The 21237-nt window shown below is 33.7% G+C and overlaps 9 protein-coding genes across 9 annotated transcripts in view; 2 read left to right on the top strand and 7 right to left on the bottom strand.

Annotated features, from left to right (window-relative positions):
- Nucleotides 1–171: 171 nt before the first annotated feature.
- Nucleotides 172–1698, bottom strand: ATE1 (arginyltransferase; the record flags this gene model as incomplete). The annotated part of the gene is made up of 1 exon (XM_001646273.1): nucleotides 172–1698. One exon carries the CDS (start codon nucleotides 1696–1698, stop codon nucleotides 172–174), a length of 1527 nt encoding a protein of 508 aa, XP_001646323.1.
- A 458-nt stretch (nucleotides 1699–2156) lies between these two features.
- On the bottom strand, nucleotides 2157–4235 carry ALK2 (protein kinase ALK2; the record flags this gene model as incomplete). The annotated part of the gene is made up of 1 exon (XM_001646272.1): nucleotides 2157–4235. One exon carries the CDS (start codon nucleotides 4233–4235, stop codon nucleotides 2157–2159), a length of 2079 nt encoding a protein of 692 aa, XP_001646322.1.
- A 1862-nt stretch (nucleotides 4236–6097) lies between these two features.
- FMT1 (methionyl-tRNA formyltransferase) lies at nucleotides 6098–7240 on the bottom strand (the record flags this gene model as incomplete). Its single annotated transcript, XM_001646271.1, has 1 exon — nucleotides 6098–7240. One exon carries the CDS (start codon nucleotides 7238–7240, stop codon nucleotides 6098–6100), a length of 1143 nt encoding a protein of 380 aa, XP_001646321.1.
- A 1096-nt stretch (nucleotides 7241–8336) lies between these two features.
- Nucleotides 8337–11084, top strand: RRN6 (Rrn6p; the record flags this gene model as incomplete). Its single annotated transcript, XM_001646270.1, has 1 exon — nucleotides 8337–11084. One exon carries the CDS (start codon nucleotides 8337–8339, stop codon nucleotides 11082–11084), a length of 2748 nt encoding a protein of 915 aa, XP_001646320.1.
- A 390-nt stretch (nucleotides 11085–11474) lies between these two features.
- On the top strand, nucleotides 11475–12365 carry TMT1 (trans-aconitate 3-methyltransferase; the record flags this gene model as incomplete). Its single annotated transcript, XM_001646269.1, has 1 exon — nucleotides 11475–12365. The coding sequence occupies one exon, from the start codon at nucleotides 11475–11477 to the stop codon at nucleotides 12363–12365; it is 891 nt and encodes a 296-aa protein (XP_001646319.1).
- A 420-nt stretch (nucleotides 12366–12785) lies between these two features.
- RAD3 (TFIIH/NER complex ATP-dependent 5'-3' DNA helicase subunit RAD3) lies at nucleotides 12786–15116 on the bottom strand (the record flags this gene model as incomplete). Its single annotated transcript, XM_001646268.1, has 1 exon — nucleotides 12786–15116. One exon carries the CDS (start codon nucleotides 15114–15116, stop codon nucleotides 12786–12788), a length of 2331 nt encoding a protein of 776 aa, XP_001646318.1.
- A 385-nt stretch (nucleotides 15117–15501) lies between these two features.
- Nucleotides 15502–16197, bottom strand: ADK2 (adenylate kinase ADK2; the record flags this gene model as incomplete). The annotated part of the gene is made up of 1 exon (XM_001646267.1): nucleotides 15502–16197. One exon carries the CDS (start codon nucleotides 16195–16197, stop codon nucleotides 15502–15504), a length of 696 nt encoding a protein of 231 aa, XP_001646317.1.
- A 635-nt stretch (nucleotides 16198–16832) lies between these two features.
- Nucleotides 16833–19307, bottom strand: Kpol_1032p52 (uncharacterized protein; the record flags this gene model as incomplete). The annotated part of the gene is made up of 1 exon (XM_001646266.1): nucleotides 16833–19307. The coding sequence occupies one exon, from the start codon at nucleotides 19305–19307 to the stop codon at nucleotides 16833–16835; it is 2475 nt and encodes an 824-aa protein (XP_001646316.1).
- An 883-nt stretch (nucleotides 19308–20190) lies between these two features.
- BCK2 overlaps nucleotides 20191–21237 on the bottom strand; it is a gene marked incomplete at both ends in the record, with an annotated part of 1891 nt that continues 844 nt past the window's right edge. Inside the window, one exon of the mRNA XM_001646265.1 lies at nucleotides 20191–21237. Within this exon, the coding sequence (XP_001646315.1) occupies nucleotides 20191–21237 (1047 nt within the window).

Raw genomic sequence — 21237 nt, 5'->3', positions numbered from 1 at the left:
ATATCAAATTTTCCATAGTGACGACAAATCGAGATGAAGGTTAACTTGAAGATAAAGGTGACTGTGAACAACAGATATGAATCTATTTATGTTGATTTGACGAGAATATTTGGATTTGAGTCCATATATTTCGTTTTATATTGGGTAATTACATATTTATTACAAAAAGCTCTATAGAATTAATATAGTGTCCGTAGCGTATTCTAGGCCAACTGTTCTGATCATGTCGCAAATGATTCTTTTGGTCTCTGGAATTTCTGAATCGAAATCACTTACTAGTCTCATTTTTCCTAGTTGTGAATCGAATATGATTAATTGATAATTCAGTTCTGTTAATCTATGTTTTTTGATCATGTCTACAAGTTCTGGTAATGAGATTAAACCTGGGATGACATTTGGTATGGTGGTGACTTTATCGTTTCCCATAATCATCTCTTCAGATGGTTTATCTGTCTCGTTCTTCAATTTGTAAATAGATGTGATGTTTTCTTGGGTATAAGGTATTCCTAGTTTGTTCAACTCTAAGACAGCTTCATTTGACAACATCACAGATTTAGAATTGACTCCGTATATCATATCGGAGATGTTTACCAGAGGGATATCATTTTTGAGAGATTTGTGGCATTGTTTTTCAAATACTTCATTCATTAATGGTTCCTCATCAGGATTGGTTTGTTCATTAGGATTTTTTGCCATAAAAAAATTACCTGTCTCGATTATTTTAGATACTTTAGACAGTGGTACATAGTCACCACTACAAATATCTAATAATTCTCCTCCGTATTTTCCTTTGTAATTCATCTTATCACAATCACTGATGTAGTAACCCAAATAATAAAATCCATCTTTGATTTTACTTGTAATTGCCAATTCCCTTAATGCACTAACTTTACCAAGAGAATATTTGGCAAATGTAGGATCCCATACAAAATAAACTGATGATATACCAGTCTTCATAAAATCAGTCACTGCAAATGCAATTAGTTTATCGTCTAAATAGTAACATTCATGAGTTGGGCCCAACCTTGTGATGTATTCATCTGATTTTAAGTCTCTCCAGTGGTTCAACGTGCACCACTCCTCTTTATCACCCATGATTGTCTTTTCAGGGAATGGTGAGTTACAAAGGAACCTCTTAAACGATTTTGGAGTATGATCGAAATCGTTATGGATTTCTTCTTGGAATTTTGCAAACAATTGATATTTTTCCTCTGTGAAGACAGGAGGTTCAAAAACTGTTTTAAATCTATTTGAAGATTTCTCCATATTAGCTATTTCTTCGATAAAGTTTTGTGAATCGTTTGGTTTCAAATTATCAGAACAAATTAATTTACGAAACCTTGTCAGGGCCTTTTTCAATTCTTTAGTTAACGTCAATTCACCAACTGATGTTCTAATAGTATATAATCTACAACAGTTTCTCAACATATCACACTTATAGATGAAAGTACCAGACCTTCTAAATCCCATATTACAAAAGTTGTCATACTTATCAATACTAATTGACTCCAAATGAAACCCAACAGTATTATTGCTAACCTTGATTTGGTCTAAATCATTAGAGTATTTCTCATACCATGAATCTAATGCAAAATATCTTCTCTTGTCAGCTTTTTTACCACTACAATAACCACAATTGCTGGTATCATCTGTAAAGTACAATGGCCTTGATATAATCAGTTTATCAGTTAAATCCATCTTTACAAAAAAATACCTAAATGATAACCTGGTATAACGTGGAAAAAATCAGCAAATATACAATGCAACTAATCAATAAATAGGTTTAATGATCAACTGTCTTCATTAACTAACTCCATTTCATTATTCTTCTTCTTCTATGTTAAAACCACCTTGAATCAGTTTTTTCTATAAGGCCCTTCTTGATTTAAATATTCAAAGGGCTGGCTGGCTGGCTGAATAAAGGAAACCTGACTATTATAAATGATGATGTTGATGATGATAAACTCGTTAGTGACAGTAAATATTATAACGACGGTTAAGTTATATGTATCAGTAAATGCTGTAATTTTATTTATTATTATAGAAATAGAATAGTTAAATATAATTTTATCATAGTGTTGTTATAGAGAAAAATGAATGAGGAAGGAAGGTTTGATTTGTTAATCGTTATAGATGGAATGGATTTAATTAATTTTTTATAATCTTTTTCTTAGACTTAATAAGTCACCACAAGATGTAATACTTGAATTTGATAATGGGAAATTGAATGGTTCCAATAGATTAGATAGTATGCATATTGCTTCTTTTTCTCCACCTTGACATTTATTCTTTTCACCGATGTCTTTCAATTTAACTAAAGCGTAATGTAACCAGATCAAGTTAGTCTTTGGTTCAAATTTCCTCCAGTAGGAAGTATCAGGTAGCAAAGCTCTCATTAAGTCGTATATTTCATATTGATAATCGTTACCACCTTGGAAAAAAATCGAATGATCTAGTCTAGTAAACATAGATGGTCTATCTGAACTAGGTTTGAATCTACATGATTTGAAATCACAAATAGTGATATTCCCAAGTTTGTCCACGAGAATGTGATCAGTAGTCAAGTTTCTATGTTCAAATTCAAACTTATTCTCCATCACATAAAGTGTTGTGGTGAGTTGCCAAAAAATGTTAAGCAATATCTTCCAATTTCCTGGGACATAGCTAGATAATGGAGAACCGTGATCCTTCATGAATATCATTAGGTATGTGTTTTCCTCATATGGAACCTCTGAGTTTACCTCTCTGAAGATGTAAGATTGAAGCAATAGTGGGAGACCCATTGTATCCTTACATAACCTCAATGTAGTTAACTCTTGTAGACACATTTCCTTTGTATATTGTGCACTTTCAAAGGAGTTCAAAGATAATTTTTTCAAAATGATTGATTCTCTAGAAGCCTTATCAAAAAATCTCCATACATTGCTGCTCAATTTTTTATTCTCCTTTGGAAGTTTGTATAAAGACTTTGTCATAATTGTAGGAGTATTTTGATCCATAACATATTTCACATCACAATACTCTAAAATATCATGTAAAATACGATTATCGTAATCTATCTTATTGATTGCAGCTTCTGATATATGTGACTGCAATGAAACGATCGAAGTTGAATGTTGTAGTTTTGTTTTTATCCTATCACAAGATGCTTGATCAGGAACTGGTAATGAAATTTGCATTTTTCCAGCTATGCTATTGTTGTTGTGGTTATTATTGTTATTATTATTAGTATTATGGGTATTATGGGTATTGCTGTTATTATGGGTACTAGTACTGTTCAATGTATTGCCATTGTTATCATTTAGAATCATATTATTTGCAGTCTTTCTATTTTTCAAATTCTTTAAAGAAGTGTGCGAAGTTTTATGTTTCAATCCATGTAATGATAAACTTGAACTTGAGCTTTTTTTCTTCAAATTATAATTTGAAGATAATGATGATCTGTTAGACAATTGAGGTTCTACAAACGAATGACGTTCTAGTCCTCTGGTATCCCCGGTATTTCTATTAGTAGTAGGAATTCTTGAAAGACTGTTTCTTTTCCAAAACTTCCATTTAGAAGGATTTGATCTGTTACTTTCTTCCTCCTCGATAGAACCTCCGAAAATTGATTTAATTGAAGTATTTTCTGGAACTTTGTAGATGTTATTAGTCTTATTATGTTGAATTTTAGAGGAATTTTCATTCTGCAATGGCGCTAACGGAGATCTTTTTGCATAACTATTAACTTTAAACAACTCGGATACCGGTTTTCCATGGAGTGACAATTCCCTTGATTTTCTATTATCTCTATTCTCATTATTCTCATCACTAATAGAGATTTTGGTAAACAATTGTTTGATAGGAGAATCGGTACTTGTTCTAACTAAAGTAGGAATTGTAATACTATTATTACTAACACCAACATCAGCAAAATGACCTCCGGTCTCTGAAGACCCCATACCATACATAGATACCCTCTTATTGGACTTGACTGAATCAGAACCTGAGATCCTCTGCTTGGTACCATAGGATGATAAACTAGACCATCTCTTCTTGGATGAACCTGAAGAAACCATAGATTGTCTCTTGCGATCTCCAGAAATGTCAAACCCACTACTAGCAACAGGAGACACAGAACTCTTCAATCCAGAATAATCATCAGACGTAGTATCATCACTTTCATTATCTGATATAACCATTGCGATAAAATTCTTACCTGGTGATAAATTCACCAAAGAACGTGAAGAATCCATGTCCTGCTCCCCTCTCCTGATAAAATTAGAAAGCCTACCAACTTCAAAAACAACAAAACCAACAAAACAAGAATCAAATAAAAATTTATCAAACTCCAATAACAATTCTTATACCAATTGAAAGCAACTTATTCAACATCAACATCATCACCATCATCATCATCATCTTATATCTTTTATATCTTGATTCGATTTCGAAATCAATTTCAACATTCTTGTTTTCTTTTTGGTAAAGTTTCCGTTTTGGGTGAGACGACAACAACGAAACGATGAATGTGACGTTTAAAACAGCAATGGCTAGCCAGTTTGATGAACAAGTTTACAATTGTTTACAGGATTATAAGGTTATACTTTTATGATTCAAAAGATACTTGATATGTGAACTGTTTAATATTGATTCTTGTTTGATTTTTTAGGGTTTAATTTGGAGAAATCGGTTTACTGGAAGATGATATATTCAGGGTCTGACACGATTTTGCAAAATGACACGAATGCTATAATCTCTGGCTGGATGTTACTTTGATGGTTGACGGCATGTGGTTGTATGTTCCTTGATATTTAATACACATTTATATAATATTGTTTGTTTGTCTGTGTTTTTGGTGGGGAAAATTGTGACACTTAGAGATTTTGATTACTCTCATGGCAAGTGCTTGAAGAAACTACGTATTTTAAGAGTTATATCAGGTTTGGGGTGTCTGATTGGTATTGAATTGAGGATTGCATTGGTATATATATATATATATGGGTATGTGTATGTTGTATAATTTAGGGCTGTGCTTTTTTTTATTTTGTTGTGAGAGATCCATTGCTATTGATAGTTAATTTATTATATATATAAGCTAAATAAATTTTAGTGATAGTAGACTTCCTGGATTTAGTAGTAATTGCTTTCGAATGAGAATAAGAACTATGGATAGCAACTTCAAAATAAAACATATTTAAGTGGTAGTTATTTTAGTAATGTCAGAGTTTGGTTTTCCCATTCTTTATGACACATTTTTCATTTATCTTTTCATATATCCATAGTGCCCAACAAAAAATAAAAGAGCCAAATTAGTAAAGTTAAATAATAAACAAACATGAGTGAACTAGGTGAAAGAACATCTAAAATTTCCGAAAATATACGTCAAATGCAAAGACAAGTTCTGATGTATAATGGTATTTCTGAGGATAATAATCCAGTACCAATTGACCATCTGAATGAAATCCTAATTGAAAAATTAATAGGTGATCAAAATAACTACTCCTTAGAGCAATTTCCACAAGCTTCCTATAACAATGATGCGAAAGTGCCAGACTTCTTGGACCCATTAGCGTCATTTCAGGAGGCAATTGCTACTGGTGAGTTTAGTTTCGAAGAAGATGTCCCTAATTCGAATCAGAGACAGGAACTTGATATGTCAAGTACTATCAAAGACGACGCAGCTTACCTCGAAGTATACAATGTCGTATTGGAAAATTTTGCCCAATTGCCAAATCTCACCATTCATGAGATACTCATGAGAGAACGACTAGAGATGTATTTTAGTCAAGCTGTGTTGGAAACTATTGAAGAAGAATCTGAGACAGAATCTGAAACCGGATCTAGCTACTTAAAAAAGGAAACTTTAATGAAACCTTGACCACAGGTGAACTAATGCTGGACATTAGAACCTATATTGAATACCTAAGGTTAAATAGGTATATTTTTATTTATTTACAGATTTTTGATTAAATTATATAAGAGCCCTCGTTATTTACATTCTTTTAAATATTCTTATTTTTGTTTAAACTATTTTTGATATCTTTAAAATTATCGATTAGAATTTATAAAACTTTTATACTTATTTACATGATTTATGATTGATGTGTCTCTCTTACTAATTAACAAATAAAGTCTTCTCAAACAAGTCCCGTCCACACCTTTTCCTTAGCTTTGAGTTGAAACTTTCAGCACTTTCCACTGCAAAACCTTCGAATTGTAACTTAGATATACTAATACATGTATTCCCTGAACATAGTACATATAATAGTTTTGTACTTCCATCGTAGTAAAAGTCTCCAGGATATATTAATTGAGCTGGCCTCTCTAGAGTTTCCTTGACCTCATGAAATATGATACGCTTTAAAAGATCTTTACTTTTTAATTTGACCTCTTTGAAAGTATATAAAGGTCCCAATATACCTATCTTATTTGTTAATGTACATGCATCATCGTTTTCCCAATGAATCTTTCTTTGTTCTGACTTGATTCTTGGAGCATAGCTGGGCTTTATATCTGGATTCGGTTGATAACCTGTCTTGGGGTCTTGCAAGTACAATCCTTTTAAAACTATATTTTTTAGTAAATATCCACCAGCAATACCAAGTTGATCCATTAAGATAGCTGTTTTCAAAGGAGTCTCTTCTACAAAGTTAGAAACAGTTCCCTTTTTCAATAATTCAGCAACATTTAATGGAGGTGTTTGGCAAATTATTGAGCCATGGTCAAATTTTGTTGGATGCAATGTTTGGATTGAAACTCCAGTAAATTCATCTCTATTTAATAAAGAATATTGTATAGGGGAAGAACCTTTATATTTGGGTAATAAAGATGGATGTACGTTCATTGACCATGATGATTTTTCCAGCAACTCAGGAGGAATCAACTGTCCAAAAGATACAGCGACAATCATATTAAAATCCACAGAATCCCTCAGACTTATCAATTCCTGTTTATTATCACAAAATAATGCGTTCTGTAGTCCCATTGTATCTGTAACATGCATTATAGGTGTTTCCTTAAGAATACTTTTACCTCTTCCACACCATTTGGGACTTCTTGTAACAACTTGGATAGAGTCCAAAATGCCAGAGCCAGTTGATTTAATATCATTCAATGCCCTTAATGAATGTATACTGAATTCATCACTACCAAAGAATAAAATTTTCAAAGGGTCCTTACCATTATGAAAATAATACCTTCTACCACTATAATTCAACCTCTTTGACCAAGCAAAGACCAAACTGCCCAGTGAAACCATATAATAACTCTAGTTGAAGTAGCAATCAGAACTTGGAGACCTCCACTCGTCCTCAGAGGTTCTTATTCTTTGGTTACTATTGTTCAATTCAGGGCATCGATAATTTATAAATGCTTCTTAGAGGCATTCCGTTCGTTGCTATAAAATTTTGATCCAGAAATATATAAGAAGATGTCAGATAGCTTATAATGAACAATGGGTTGTCAGGATCAGTTCAAAATCAGCGTTTGAACTGTGATAGATTGTTCAGTATTTACACTGATGGTTAATTAGGAGTTGTTTTCATCCTAACCTTTCTTACAAGTTTCATTCGATATTGAAATGGTTAACCTATGCATTGTAAGTAGATCTTGATGTCTAAAGAACACAATTGATCCTAAATGCATTTAAATGGCGAATCAGTTTGGATCCCATTACTTTATAATATAATTATAGATATATATGTGTGTATGTCCATACTTTTAAGGTTCCTGAGACTAGGAGAAAGTAAACCAATTATTGAGCAATTTTGATATCTGTCACCAACGTACCCATAGGCGTTCAAACTTGTTTCCAATTATAATTTTGCTTGGGTTTAGTATGCTATAGTAACAGAATTTATCGATATCATTGCTACAAATTTATATTTCTTGCTAATATCTATGATGTATCCTGAGGGTGTCTCGATGCTCTGAGTCTTGATCTTTTTCTCTTAAAAGTGGCATAGAATTAAGTTTCATGCCCACAAAACTGGGAAATATTCTTATAATCTAACTACAACTATACTCTCATTAATAGAAAGGTCCATTGGTTAGATCACGACAGTTTAAGACAATATATACTTTTTAATCATTGATTCTCATGCTGTTTCTTACCTCATCGCCATTACCATATAGCTTTAAAACGAGATGAGATCAAATATTTAAAGTTGAAAAATCGATGAGAAAGGTTTAACAACCATTAAAGATTGAGGTATTTGTTTAAAATAAAGGTACTTATAGTGGTCGAGAAGGTTCAAAGCTAAGTTACTTGGATTCTGTTGTTATTGTTTTATATAGTATTTTAATATTTTTACTGTTTGTTTATGGGATTTTGAGAATATCTACTAATATTGATTATGCTTCCCATACGTCGACCGATAGGTGTTCAATTAGGTCTTGGTATAGAAGGTCCTGCCGTATATTCTGGTACTAATGAGGCTGGGAAATGGATCACTGGTGTTAATGAAAAGCTTTCTGAACGTTCACTTCATATGAAGATGATTTCTCTGGGTCCCCTGCTCGATAAAAGAGGAAACTCTCCAGGGATTAAAGATAATGGTAATAACAGCCATAATGACGATGAGTTTGTAAGTGATTCTGATGATAGTGACAGTAGCCGATCTGGTTTTGAAGATGAGGAAGAATTTGAACACTGGAAGAGTATTCTGGTTAGTAAGATGAATTGGGATAATTTATCTCCAGTGATTCCTGAAAATTTACAAATTTTTTCAAAAGTTGATATGGATCATAATAACTTCTACGATATAAATGAATCTGCCTCACTTGTACACAGGGATTTTATACCAGGCCATGTCCTGGAGACATCAGGGACCCAAAACGGTGATTTGGGTTCTTTTCTGAGTAGACATCGCAAGAAAATTAGTACTCATACTTTTGATCCCACAATTAGTGGATTACTACACGTTATTAAAATTCAAACTGTATCTGATCTAAGAAACGGGAAAGACCCTCATAACTTCGTTGTTTGCGTATCAGGAAATTCACGGTCAAGACTAGTCTTGGGGGTTATGGACGATGATTATGTACCTTTGTCTGAACCGGATACTGCTATGGAAACAAAAGCAAGAACTTGGTTTATCAAGACATCAAAAAACATAGTTAATATTCCTTATCAAACTCAGATCAAGAAAATAGTATTCCCAAAGTTATCAGATATGTTTGATAGGACACCAGATATGTTTGCTGTCATCACTGACACTTTCATTCAAATAATTAAAATAACAAATATAAATTCGACTTCAGGAAATATCACATATTCTTTATCTGAAAAATTGAAATTCAATGAATTTAGTGATTTCCCATTCTCTGATATGGCATTTAACCCATGGGATATGAATGAAATTGCAGTTGTTGATATTATGGGAAATTGGTCGATAGGAAAAATTAAGAAGAGTTTAAATAATTCATGGAAAATTTCCTTAGTTAACGATATGTCTGGTTCAATATTTGATGAGGAAGAGTTATCAAATTGGAAAAAAATATCATGGTCATCAAGTTATACAAGACTTGTAATCATGAGTAGATCACAAATGATAGAACTGGATTTTATGCAAAACTGGCAAATTACAATTGTAGAGGCCAAGAGTTGGTCGACATTAAGAGACTATAAAAGGGTAGACGACAAGATGAGTGTACTCCTAACTTCTAAAGAGATAATCTTCCTTGATACAAATAGTAAAAATGATCAGATTACAAGAAAATTATCCTGGAAGCATGATATATCCCTAGACAATACTATTAAATTTTCATTTCATTTAATAAAAGGTGAAGAAGAAACTGAGATTATAATTTTTATTTATTCCAAAAAGCATCCTCTATTATACGTTCACGTATTTTCGATCAATGTAGAGGGACTACTACAAGCTAGCAAAAATTCAAGAGTTATTACACTTCCTGGTGTGTCAAATGGTATTGGAGACGTTACATTCATAGATTCACCAAACTTAGAATCAGATCAGATTTATAGTACCGATACTGAGAATAGTTCATGGAACACTTCTTGGATCAATGTTTATGTAAAAGAGAATAAGACTTCAGTGGTTCACAGATTTATACTGTCCAGAAGTAGATCCCATGAACTGAATGGGAATAATAATCAATCAGAGACGACAAAGATTCTAAACGATGAGATAGAAGGCGAAATAAATCAGCATACTATTCCTGTTTCAGTTGAAGTATATTTACACAAAATATTTGAAAACTTATTTGATTTTGATTCAAAGATCGATGATTCACAAAATATTTATGATCTATTCCAATCGTTTGGTTATAAAATCTCGAATGAACTAAATGGATTTATTGACAAATTAGATGATAGAACTGACCATCGTATGGTAAGGAAATTTTTAAAAGAGTTTGGTGAATTCCCAAACTTTCGTGAAAATATTGCTGAATTTGAGTCCTTCATCAAACAACTTATGGAACATTATGAAGGAGAAGATATTATATTCACAGATTTGAAGCATATGTATAAATCATTACTACATGAAGATATTGATGGATTAGAGTTACTATTCAACAAATTGTTACAATGTTGGGAAATGATCACAGATCATTCTGAGGTCTTGACAACAAAAGTTATTATGAGCATAATTTGGACCATTATATCATTTTGCAAACGTTCGCATTTTACTGAATTAGATGAAGAACTAACAAACAGGCTGAAAGAACCTTACAAAGAAATCATCGATACTTGGGACATGGATGAATCTGAACTAGATGAAGAATTGGAAAAAGCAGACTTAGTTAATAATCAATTTTTCAGTCAACCACAATTTAGCTTAAATACAGAAACCCAAATTCCTACAATTAGGTCATCTCAAGTTTCAAGAAATGTTAATAGAGGAACATCCGCAACTACAAATAGAGTCTCAAAGATATCAAGATCAAGAATTGGAACCCAGAATAGATTGGAAAGGCCAGTATCTTCGTTTTTATCATCTCAACCTTCTACTTTACCTGACACTATGACCCCAGCATTTACGTTGATGCAATCAAACGTACCTACATTATCTCAATCACAAGGCACCCAACTCTCTCAACGTTCCAAGAAGAAGAAGAAGAGGGTTGGAGGGTTTGGTTGAGTTATCTAAATCATAACAGTACATTTTCATTTTATCCTACACAACTAATTTAATTGCATTTTATATTAATATATATATATATATACATAGAGTTTTTATAAATTATAAACTAATTTATTTAGCATTAGAGTTCATTGAGACTCATTTCATACAGGTTTTGACATTATTAAGTATATGATACAATATCCTGTTCTAAAAGCTTATATACTTCTTGCATTGGTGTCATTTAAACAAGTTCTGGTTATGGCTGCTAGATCAAAAAAGGACAACCCCTTTTATATTTTGAAACTTATTTGATATCTAAAAGAGAACTCAATATAATTCATTGGAGTTAAAAGTTGATATGATTGAATATTAGAAAGCAGGATAGATCAATTGCAGCGTTATAAGATGTCACAATTCTCTGATTCACGCTATAACGCTAATAACTACAATACCTATAGGCCTTCATACCCAGAATCATTTTATGAGAAGTTGAAAGAGTATGAACAAACATCCCTATCGTTACATGACGGTAGGTTGAAGACATTATTGGATATTGGATGTGGTACTGGGATTGCTACTTATCAATTATCCAAGAATTTAAAAGATTTTGATCAACTTATTGGGATAGATGCATCAGATACTATGATAAAGACAGCAACTGAGGCCTATGGTTCTATAAAGTCACTATCTTTTGAGATTTCTGGATATGACAAAATTGATGATAAATTTGCATCTGAGAGTATTGACATGATTACCTGCTTTCAAGCATGTCATTGGTTCGATTTTGACAAGTTTGTTAATGTCAGTTGGAAATTACTCAAAGTCGATGCCCCTTTGGCAATTGTAGGGTACATGGATTCGGTGATTTTAGAATATCCTGAACTGGATTCTTTATTACATGAGCTGGAATATGGACAGGAGAATCTAGGACCTTATTGGGACCAACCAGGAAGAACTATTTTACGTAGTGGGTTAGCTGACTTCCATCTAGATGAAACGAAATTTACTGATATCCAAGAAGTAATAATTGATGCAAAAATGTTAAGATCAAAATACTATGACAGCGATAACAACCCTTTAATAGTCTCCAAAAAAATGGCACTGTCTGATTTTGCTAATTACCTAAGGACCTCCAGCAGTTACTTCACCTGGAGACAGAAACATCAAGATTCAGAAGATTTGGTCCAAATATATATGAATAAAATTTTGGAAAAGATTGATAGTCTTAAGCTCAGTTCAGAAGTTACAATAGTTTGGGGGAGTTACTATAAAATTGGAAAGAAAAAGCAATTATAAATTAGAAATTATTCCTGCAATGAAGCAGTTATTGGAACAATTACAATTCTACCAAGTATTATACTTTAAACCCCTTCTCTAACGTGCTAGAAATACAAACCAGATTAATTTATTTACCTCAGATTATACTTATAAATTAGGTTTGTAAAATTCAAAACTGATAACCTATGTATAATATCACCAGCTTGGTTGATATTATAATTATGACACCTTATGCAAAGTTGGCTAAGTCAATTGAAATTTATTATTTACCAATGATATCACAAAAATTCGTTATGAAATTATTCAATTATGTTAATATATATAAATGTATATGCAAATAGTCCTTTATAAAATATTCATATAAAAAGGTCAATTTTATGGATTGTCTTATAAAGCACAGTTAAAAATCATCCAATGCAGTAATAGGTTAAGATTTCATCAAGTCATTTCTACATCATCATCAATTTCGACTGATGCATCTCCAATAGATCTAGAATTGTTACCCTTTTTTCTTTCAACTTCTTGTTGATGCTGTAATAGCTCTTCATAATTCCAGACAGAGACACCTTGTTGATCCTTTGGATTAGTAGGTTGGGCCATAGTTCTTAAGAATTGCTTTGTGTTTGCAATAGCCATATCTGTTGAAAGGTTCAAGTCAGCATCGGATAATCCTTGAGCTATCCATTTAGGCAATTGGTTTCTTCTTCTGGAAAATCTACGATCTGCTAGTACCATTACACCGTAATCATCTTTACCTCTTAAAACTCTACCCAAACATTGAGCAGCATGACGCATAGCATCAAAAGATAAAAAGTCATTCTCTCTAATTTGATAGTTTTCTCTTAAGAATTCAAGTCTAGCCTTTAAAATACGAGATTCTGTGTATTGGAATGGAATACCTATCATCAATACAGTTCTACCATAATGATGGTCAAAATCGATACCTTCAGATACCTTACCTCTCGCAACAGATAGTAAAATAGCACCTCTACCATTTGAACAAGCTTTTCTATAGGTCTCTAACGCTAAAGATGTCTCTTGTGCATCAGGTGTTTCAACTAAAATTAATTTGTGTTTCCAAACTTCATCTAATATACCCATAGTTTGCCACATTGAAATAATACTTTCCATGTATAAATAGGATGGGAAGAAAACAACCATACCATCAGGAGTAATCTTAGCAAATTCTACCAACATAGAACCATAATTACGCACAATACTTGGATCATTTCTAATTTCAAAACGAGATGAAATAGCAACTTGATCTGAACCTTTAGTTACAATCATTGGCAAAAATGATTTTTTAGTCAAAGTCATCGCATAAGATTTTTCCAAGACTGTATTAAAGTTTAACATTCTAGGATACATGTCCAAAGGCGAAATAGTACCAGAAGTAATGATTACTGAGGAGAACTTTTCGAAAACAGGCTTTATAGCAATAGAGGCATCTAAACATGTGAAACGTAAAATTGGATTTGGAACAGCTGCATTTTCAATTTCATATGGTTCAATGATTAACAAAAACCCATCTTCATAAGTAGAAACCAATGTGGCAAATGTTGCAATATCTTTCAAAGCATTGAAATCTTCAATTTCTGAAACTTCTAAAGTTCTCACTAACAGAGATAATCTTTCCGAACAAAATCTCAAAGGTTTCCTATCAATAAATGTTAATTGCTTTAAATGTTGTAAGAATGACTTCGGAGTTTCAGAGATGACATGCAAAACCTTCATTCTTGTTTTTAAATATTCAATTAATCTCTTTAAGAAAGATACAAAATGTTCTGCTCTTCTGATATTACCTGGAATAGCTTCTGTTAACAAATCTTGTGATAATACTGGAACCTCCACTAATGGTTCTTCCTCTTCCTCTAAAATATCAGCTGTATGTAAGCCTTTAACTAGTTTTTCATATTCATCCTGTAATTTTTGAGAATCAACCTCACGAACCTCTTCGATCTTGTTGGCCAAAGCGTTTGCACCCTTCGTAGCCCTTTTCAACATATCATTTGTTAAATCTAATGACAAAGATTCAATACAAACGTTATCGATATTATGCGCTTCGTCAAAGATAACAATACTATCTTTTGAGACTTCTCTAGAGACTCTTTCTGCGATCTTTGGATCCAACAGGTAGTGATATGAATAAATAATGATATTACACATGGAAATCATACGACGTACAATGAAATATGGACATAAAGTCTTTTGTTCACAATATTTTAATAATCTTTCAAATGAATAAACACCTTTTGGAAGATAATCTTCGATTTCTAAGTCGTACAAGTTTTCATGATAATCACATAATTCGACTTTTGCCTCAGGATCTGATTCCAATTTACGTTTTGCCTGGCCATTTGTCATACGTCTACATTTTTCATCAACCACAGTACCTTTTCTTTCTTTACTTACCTGAGGATGTAAACATAGATTCTTTCTGGATGTCAACCCTAAACCACGGAAATCTTCAGCATACCCCAATTCTCTACTTCTATAATCCATTAAATTCTCTAATTCGATCAATGCCTTTTCGATTTCTGACATAGTACGAGAACAATAAATAATCTTCCTATGTTCTGGATAATGCATCTGATAAGCAACCGTCAAAGAAAGCAACGAGACAGTCTTACCAGTACCCGAAGGCATTTCCAATATACTATTACCACCAGCATCTAAAGTCTTTTTCATATCACACATATAGTGATATTGTTCTGGGTATATCTTGGGATATGGGAAAAGAACCGGCAAGTCGTCAATATAGAATTTCATCTTTACAATTCAAAAAAATTAAAACCCACTAGGATGTATCTATAATCCACTATTCAATTTCACTAATTCCCCCCTCAAGAGTACTCAATAACTCCTACAGACTCTTGATTTTGATAATTCCACTCTTACTTTAAAGGTTTCTTTCTTGATCTTTCTTAAAAGCTTCAAAATATCAAAACTTCACCAGATTTTGATATTGAAAGAGGGAAAAAATGTATCACGTGACTTCTGATACTTTCACAGTACAGTAGCGATGGTCTGTCCAATACAAGAGAATTGATTGATATATTGATTAAAAAGCATTTAAATTAGATACTTGTTGGTTAAATATTTACATAATGATGAGGCTAGGGATCTGAACTTACCAAGGTGTGATTTGTTGATCCTATTTTGCCCCGAAGTCATTTACAATTAAATCACAAAGTTTTGGGAATATTATGTCAGAAGTTTCACCAGATACAGTTTTAAGAACGTTCTTGTTAGCGTAGTATTCCTTCAATGGTTCTACTAAACGTTTATATTCCTGCAATCTCTTGGCAAACACCTCTACGTTGTCGTCTGGTCTCTTTGTTAATGGCTCCCCTGTGATATCATCTCTTCCAGGAACTTTTGGTGGATTATATTTTAGATTGTATATTCTTCCACTTGGGACATGAACAAACCTGTTTTCTATTCTGTCTAATATCACACTTTCAGGCACATCCAACTCGACGACTAGGTTCAAGTTGACATCAGATGAGCTTAATTTATGGTCTAAGATCTGTCCCTGATTGACAGTTCTAGGAAATCCATCTAACAGCCATGAAGATTTTGGTGTTAACCAACAATTCTCCGCCAAATACGAGATCAACAACTTGGTAATAAGCTCATCTGGGATCAATGAACCTTTAGTAATATAGCTCGAAGCAAGTACCCCTAACGAAGTTTTATCTTTAATTTGTTGTCTCAGGAGGTCTCCAGACGCTACAGACTGCATCTTAGGGAAAACTTTTAACAACCTCGAAGTCTGGGTCCCCTTACCAGACCCAGGTGCACCTAATAACAGTAATCTCAATGGCTTTGCCAAACTTGATGTCGACATCTCCTCCAGATTCGAATCTTAACTCTTACTGCCTCAACCTCAAATGAACCTTCCCAGTGAAAAAAAATTAAGAGAAAGAGTACTTTAATTCAGGTAACTATCTATCAATTGAAACAAACTCTCTTTAAATACACTATTCATCTGAATGATTCAATGATTTGACCACTAGAGAGAGGATTGGAAAACAAAACTTTACTATAGTGACTGATAACTTGATTACCAACTAAGGAAACCTTTTCAGAATTGAACCGAACTTTTTACTTAATATTACAAATTGTGTATACATTAAAGGGTTTTCTAACTATTGTGATGATGATCATGATGATGATCATGATGATGGTCATGATGATGGTCATGATGATGGGATCGATATATAAAACGTATTAGTATATAGAATAGGATGAATATAAAAATAGAAATAGAATAATGTGAAATGGACTTTTAATCAAACATTTCGAAGTTCTTTCTCTTTTCCAAAGGTTAAATTTCTAAACATGTCTTGTTTCAGTAGTTTTATAGAAATAACGATTTGATATCAAATAGCTTTATTTCATTATTTATCTTGGTAATTAAACAGTTGCTCATTAGGTTTTGATTTTGGTCCTTGTTGTTTATGTCTTTATAAGAGAAGGATATCATATCTTTTCAACCATGGTATAGTGTTGTTCCTGGTGTGTCATGTCCTCTGTGTCATGAACCACAGGTATTTCAGATACAGCAGTCGGTATTGGACCAGTAGGTTGGCTCTGGAGTGATGAGGTAGTTGCAGATGGTAGAATTCCTGAACCTGCTACTATATCTGGGCCAGATGAAGAAGGTTGTGCAGTCTCTGATTTGATGGTAGAGGTAGTAGACGCAACGGGTGCCGAAGATGATCCATCCTGGGTACAAGGGATCTTTTTATTTAAATGTTGCAATACGTGATCTCTTCTCTTGAATCGTTTACCACACTTTGGACAAGAATGAGGTTTTTCACCAGAATGGACAGACTTCTTGTGCCTTGTTAAATGATGACCTGAAGAAAACTGTCTTTTACACTCTTGACAAATGTAGACTTTGCCGTTCTCAGATATAATAATTTCATTAGAGGCAAACTTAGTTTGTTGTGATGGAGTAGGTTGGTTAGAAGATTGTTTCTTTCTTCCTGCTGTTGGTGCAGAGGAACTGAAATTTTGATTTGATTTCTTTTCCAATTTTGGTTTCTTCTGAGCAGGAGGTTGTGGAGATGGTATAGTATCCACTGTATTTCCAATAATATTACTACTTGTTATATTTATATTACCATTATTAGTATTGAAATCCAACTGTTGTAATTGGCTTAAACTTGAATTACTTGCACCTGTATAGGTTAAAGGATTTGTTACACCTAGTGGAGATCTATAATCCGAAACAAATGATACTGGACTTTTTGAACCTTCACGAGAAATGTTTAGCGTTACAATATTTGGCGACTTTAAACGTTTAATAAACGGTAGTTTGGCAGTTGTTGGAGAGGATGGGGCACCTGGAATGGATTTATTTACCACCGATGAAACAGATTGATACGATAAAGGGTTTGTGTTGTATGAGGGTTTAGGGGACAATATGGAAGAATTTTGATTTAGGTTAGAATTAGGATTATTGCTTGTATTCAAACTTATCGACGACATATTTGGTGTATTATCGTTAGATAAGAGGCTGTTATTGTTTAAATTCATTGATATGGAAGAAGGATCTAGTGCTGAATTCAACGGAGGCAGCGTTAATCGTGGCGATGATACCCTTGAGTTGGCCATTGAAGCCAAACTTAAAGCCAGCATGTTATCGTCGTTATCTTCCAATAATGAAAGAGTTGGGTTATTGGCAGTCATGTTACTATGTGCTGCATGGGAAGAATTTGGTGCTGTGTTAGAAGCAGTACGTTGTAATTCTTGGGCAGTCGACGAAAGAGTGGGATCATGAGAATTCAAAACAGCAGTGTTGATTAGTTTTGGGGAAGAAACTTGAGAAGTAGTCAATCTTTTCTTGAATTTCAAAGTGGGATCCTCTAAAGTTGGTTCTACAATATTTGACAAATCCATCATTCTTGTAAGCAGAGGAGACGAGATTCTACTTATTGTAGTTTGGTTACCGTTAAAAAACTGTGATTGGTTAGGAGAAGTTGATCGTATTGATGAGCCTTGGATCAAGTTATAAGTAGAAAGGGAGAGTGGTGAGTTAATTAATTTGTTATCTTCGATCTGTGATAATTCATTAGAGCTGTGGTCTAACAATTCACCTAAATTTTTATTTTTGATATCTTGATCTAGGGACAAACTTGTCGATTGTTGAGGGTTGCCAAACTGTAGAGAATCTTGTGAGAGAGTCGACAGTTCTGATAAATTCAAACCTGTATCGATTTGGAAAGCTTTATAATTCGGAGACAACAGCAAGAATTCATTTTCATTTTGTGTAACTTCGATGAACTCTATATTTTTCTTCATCATTATCTGTGGAGAGACAAAAGAGTTATCCTCATCTTCGTCGGAACTCTGTATGAGTTCGCCATTGTCCTTTGAGACTATGTACCAACACTTTGGGCTTCCCTTATGTATGTAATTTAAATGATAATTTCCTGTGGTATTGGGCAGTGAGGAGAATGAGAACTTTGAACCCAACACCAAAGTATCTTGAATTGGATTTAGTTTCCCCAATTTTTTTGAGGAAGAGAAGGACCAACCGTGTACGTCGCTTGGATTTGAAAGCACTCCACATTTCTTGACCGTTGTGTATTTCTTTGAGTTTAATCTTTTCCAGAAATCGTTGATGTCAGAAGTGGTTTTATTTTTTGAATCGTAGTCCTTGAACAACTCTAGAAAAGGCACTTCTTTGGAGTAATTCTGCAAAGAGAGAGAGTAAGAAGAGTCTTTGTTTGTACTTACGGAATAGTCCTGCAAAGTGAAGGAGATGTTTGAGTCTGAACCGAAATGGTTGATGTCATCTGACCAATCCTTAGGGGGGAGGATTTTAATAGCTGGGACATCGGTCGGATCCAAATTTTTGAGTGTTTTCAGAATATAATCGTCGAGATGTAGTAAATCCGAGATATCTGGATGGTAGACGGGACATCTATCATCGTTGTAAGAATTCATTGTTAACAAAATAGCCCACAGAAAAGAAAAAAAAAGTAAATAGTATTAATTAAGGGAAAAACTGATAGGAACAGAGAGAAAAACCAGTGAATAAAATAGTAGATTGAATAAGCTTGTGAAATTCAAAACCAGAAGTTTAAATAAAATAAAAATAAAAAAAAAAAGAGCTTATAGATAGATATATCTAACCAAAAGAGATATGACCAAAGAAAAAAAACCCACAATCAACCTATTCAATAACACATCTACCAAGCAACAGGGACGAGTACACTTGTATATATGTTGGTTAGCCTATTCAAAGATGGATATATAAGGATTATCCTATAATATATTGTATTATATCCTATATATAAGTATATATATATAAGTATATAACAGTAACTATAATGATAATTCCTATAATGTGAGAACCCCTTATAAATAAAGTTCTTTTCTAAATTTTTTTTAATTGCCAAATCCCATCGCTCTCTGTCTGCTGGCTGTGCGGGTGTGTCTGAGTGTTTTTTGCTTGTTTTTTTTTTCTTCTTTCTGTTTGCTTGTTCGGTGGGTTTTAGTTTTACGCCCTGGGACGTTGAGGCTGTGGGCCGGGTAACGTCGGGGCTGCTCAGGGTTCAGCAGGAGCGGACGGGAATGGGTGGTCACATGCAACGAATGTGTCACGTGGTTGTGTGGTCACGTGTGTGGTATGTTTTGGTATTACAACAAGAAAGAGTACTACTAGTCGCTAATACCACTAGTGACCGTATATATATATATATATATAAATATATATATAATAATTATACAGACACGCAAGCAACTTGTATGAATATACTGCAGTATTATTTCTTTATTTTATATGTATGTAGAATGCTTTATTTATATATTATTGGTATACTGGGATTCATGTCTCATCAAAGAATTCGAATCCGTATGCTGCTGATTGTTGTGTCTCGTCATCTATATCGTTGTTATTAATACGATTGTGAGTATGGTAATGGTTTGGGTTGGCGTTATGGTTATGGTTATGGTTATGATTATCATTATCATTATCATTATAATCATATTCATAATTATGATTATGATTTTGGCTATGGCTATGGTTATGGTTATGGTTGTCATTATGGGTATTCGTATTCGTGTTTGACATAAAGTTCTCAATGATCTCGTATTCATTTTGACGTAGCTCCTCGTTCATCTTTCTCATTCGTTCATCCATCTCGACATTGTTAACATCAAACTCTTCTTCTTCCTCATCCTCTCCTCCAAATATAATCCCGCCGCTATCAACAACTTCATTCATCATCTTCACTATATCCATACCACCATGCACTTCAGAGATCGACGGCTGCATCCTCCGGTGCTGTCTCTCCATGCCACCAATACTATTGTTCCGATTGTCCAGATACGTCTCACTGTGCATCTCGTTCCCTATGAAGTTCAACGTATTCTGAATGTTAGAGAGATCTCTCGACAACCGATTTATTGAACTATTAGTAAAGGTCCTGGACCGTGGTCTCGATGGTGATTTGGTCTTCCCAGGTGAATATCTTGATACCCCCAAGTTAGTACCGGTCCCAGGGAAATTAGACATTTGGTAGGTCGATGTATTCGTCATCGTCGAGGCTAAAGAAGATTGTGAACTTATTGTATTAGTTCGGTTCCTGCTTACTATCTTGCTGAATGCTACACTAGCATCATTCTCTTCTGGGCCCTTGTTGGTAACCCCTACCATACTGTCGGAGTTCTCATCATTAGACCACCGTTGGAAATCTTCACTTAACATCCCACTGCCATTGCTAACTCCTCCATTCAAAGAATCAACGTTCACTTGAGAATTCAATTGACGACGATTCATGCTTTCATTTGTCTCATAATCAGGTGTCGATTTAGACCCATGTAACCTACTAGGGATCGATGAAAGTTTCTTTTGTGTAGTGATGATAGAACT

Source organism: Vanderwaltozyma polyspora, genomic scaffold (assembly GCF_000150035.1).
Source record: "Vanderwaltozyma polyspora DSM 70294 KpolScaffold1032 genomic scaffold, whole genome shotgun sequence".
In the NCBI taxonomy this organism is placed as follows: Eukaryota; Fungi; Ascomycota; class Saccharomycetes; order Saccharomycetales; family Saccharomycetaceae; genus Vanderwaltozyma; species Vanderwaltozyma polyspora.
The sequence above is the reverse complement of the archived record's forward strand: the minus strand, read 5'-3'. Positions and strand labels throughout refer to the sequence as shown.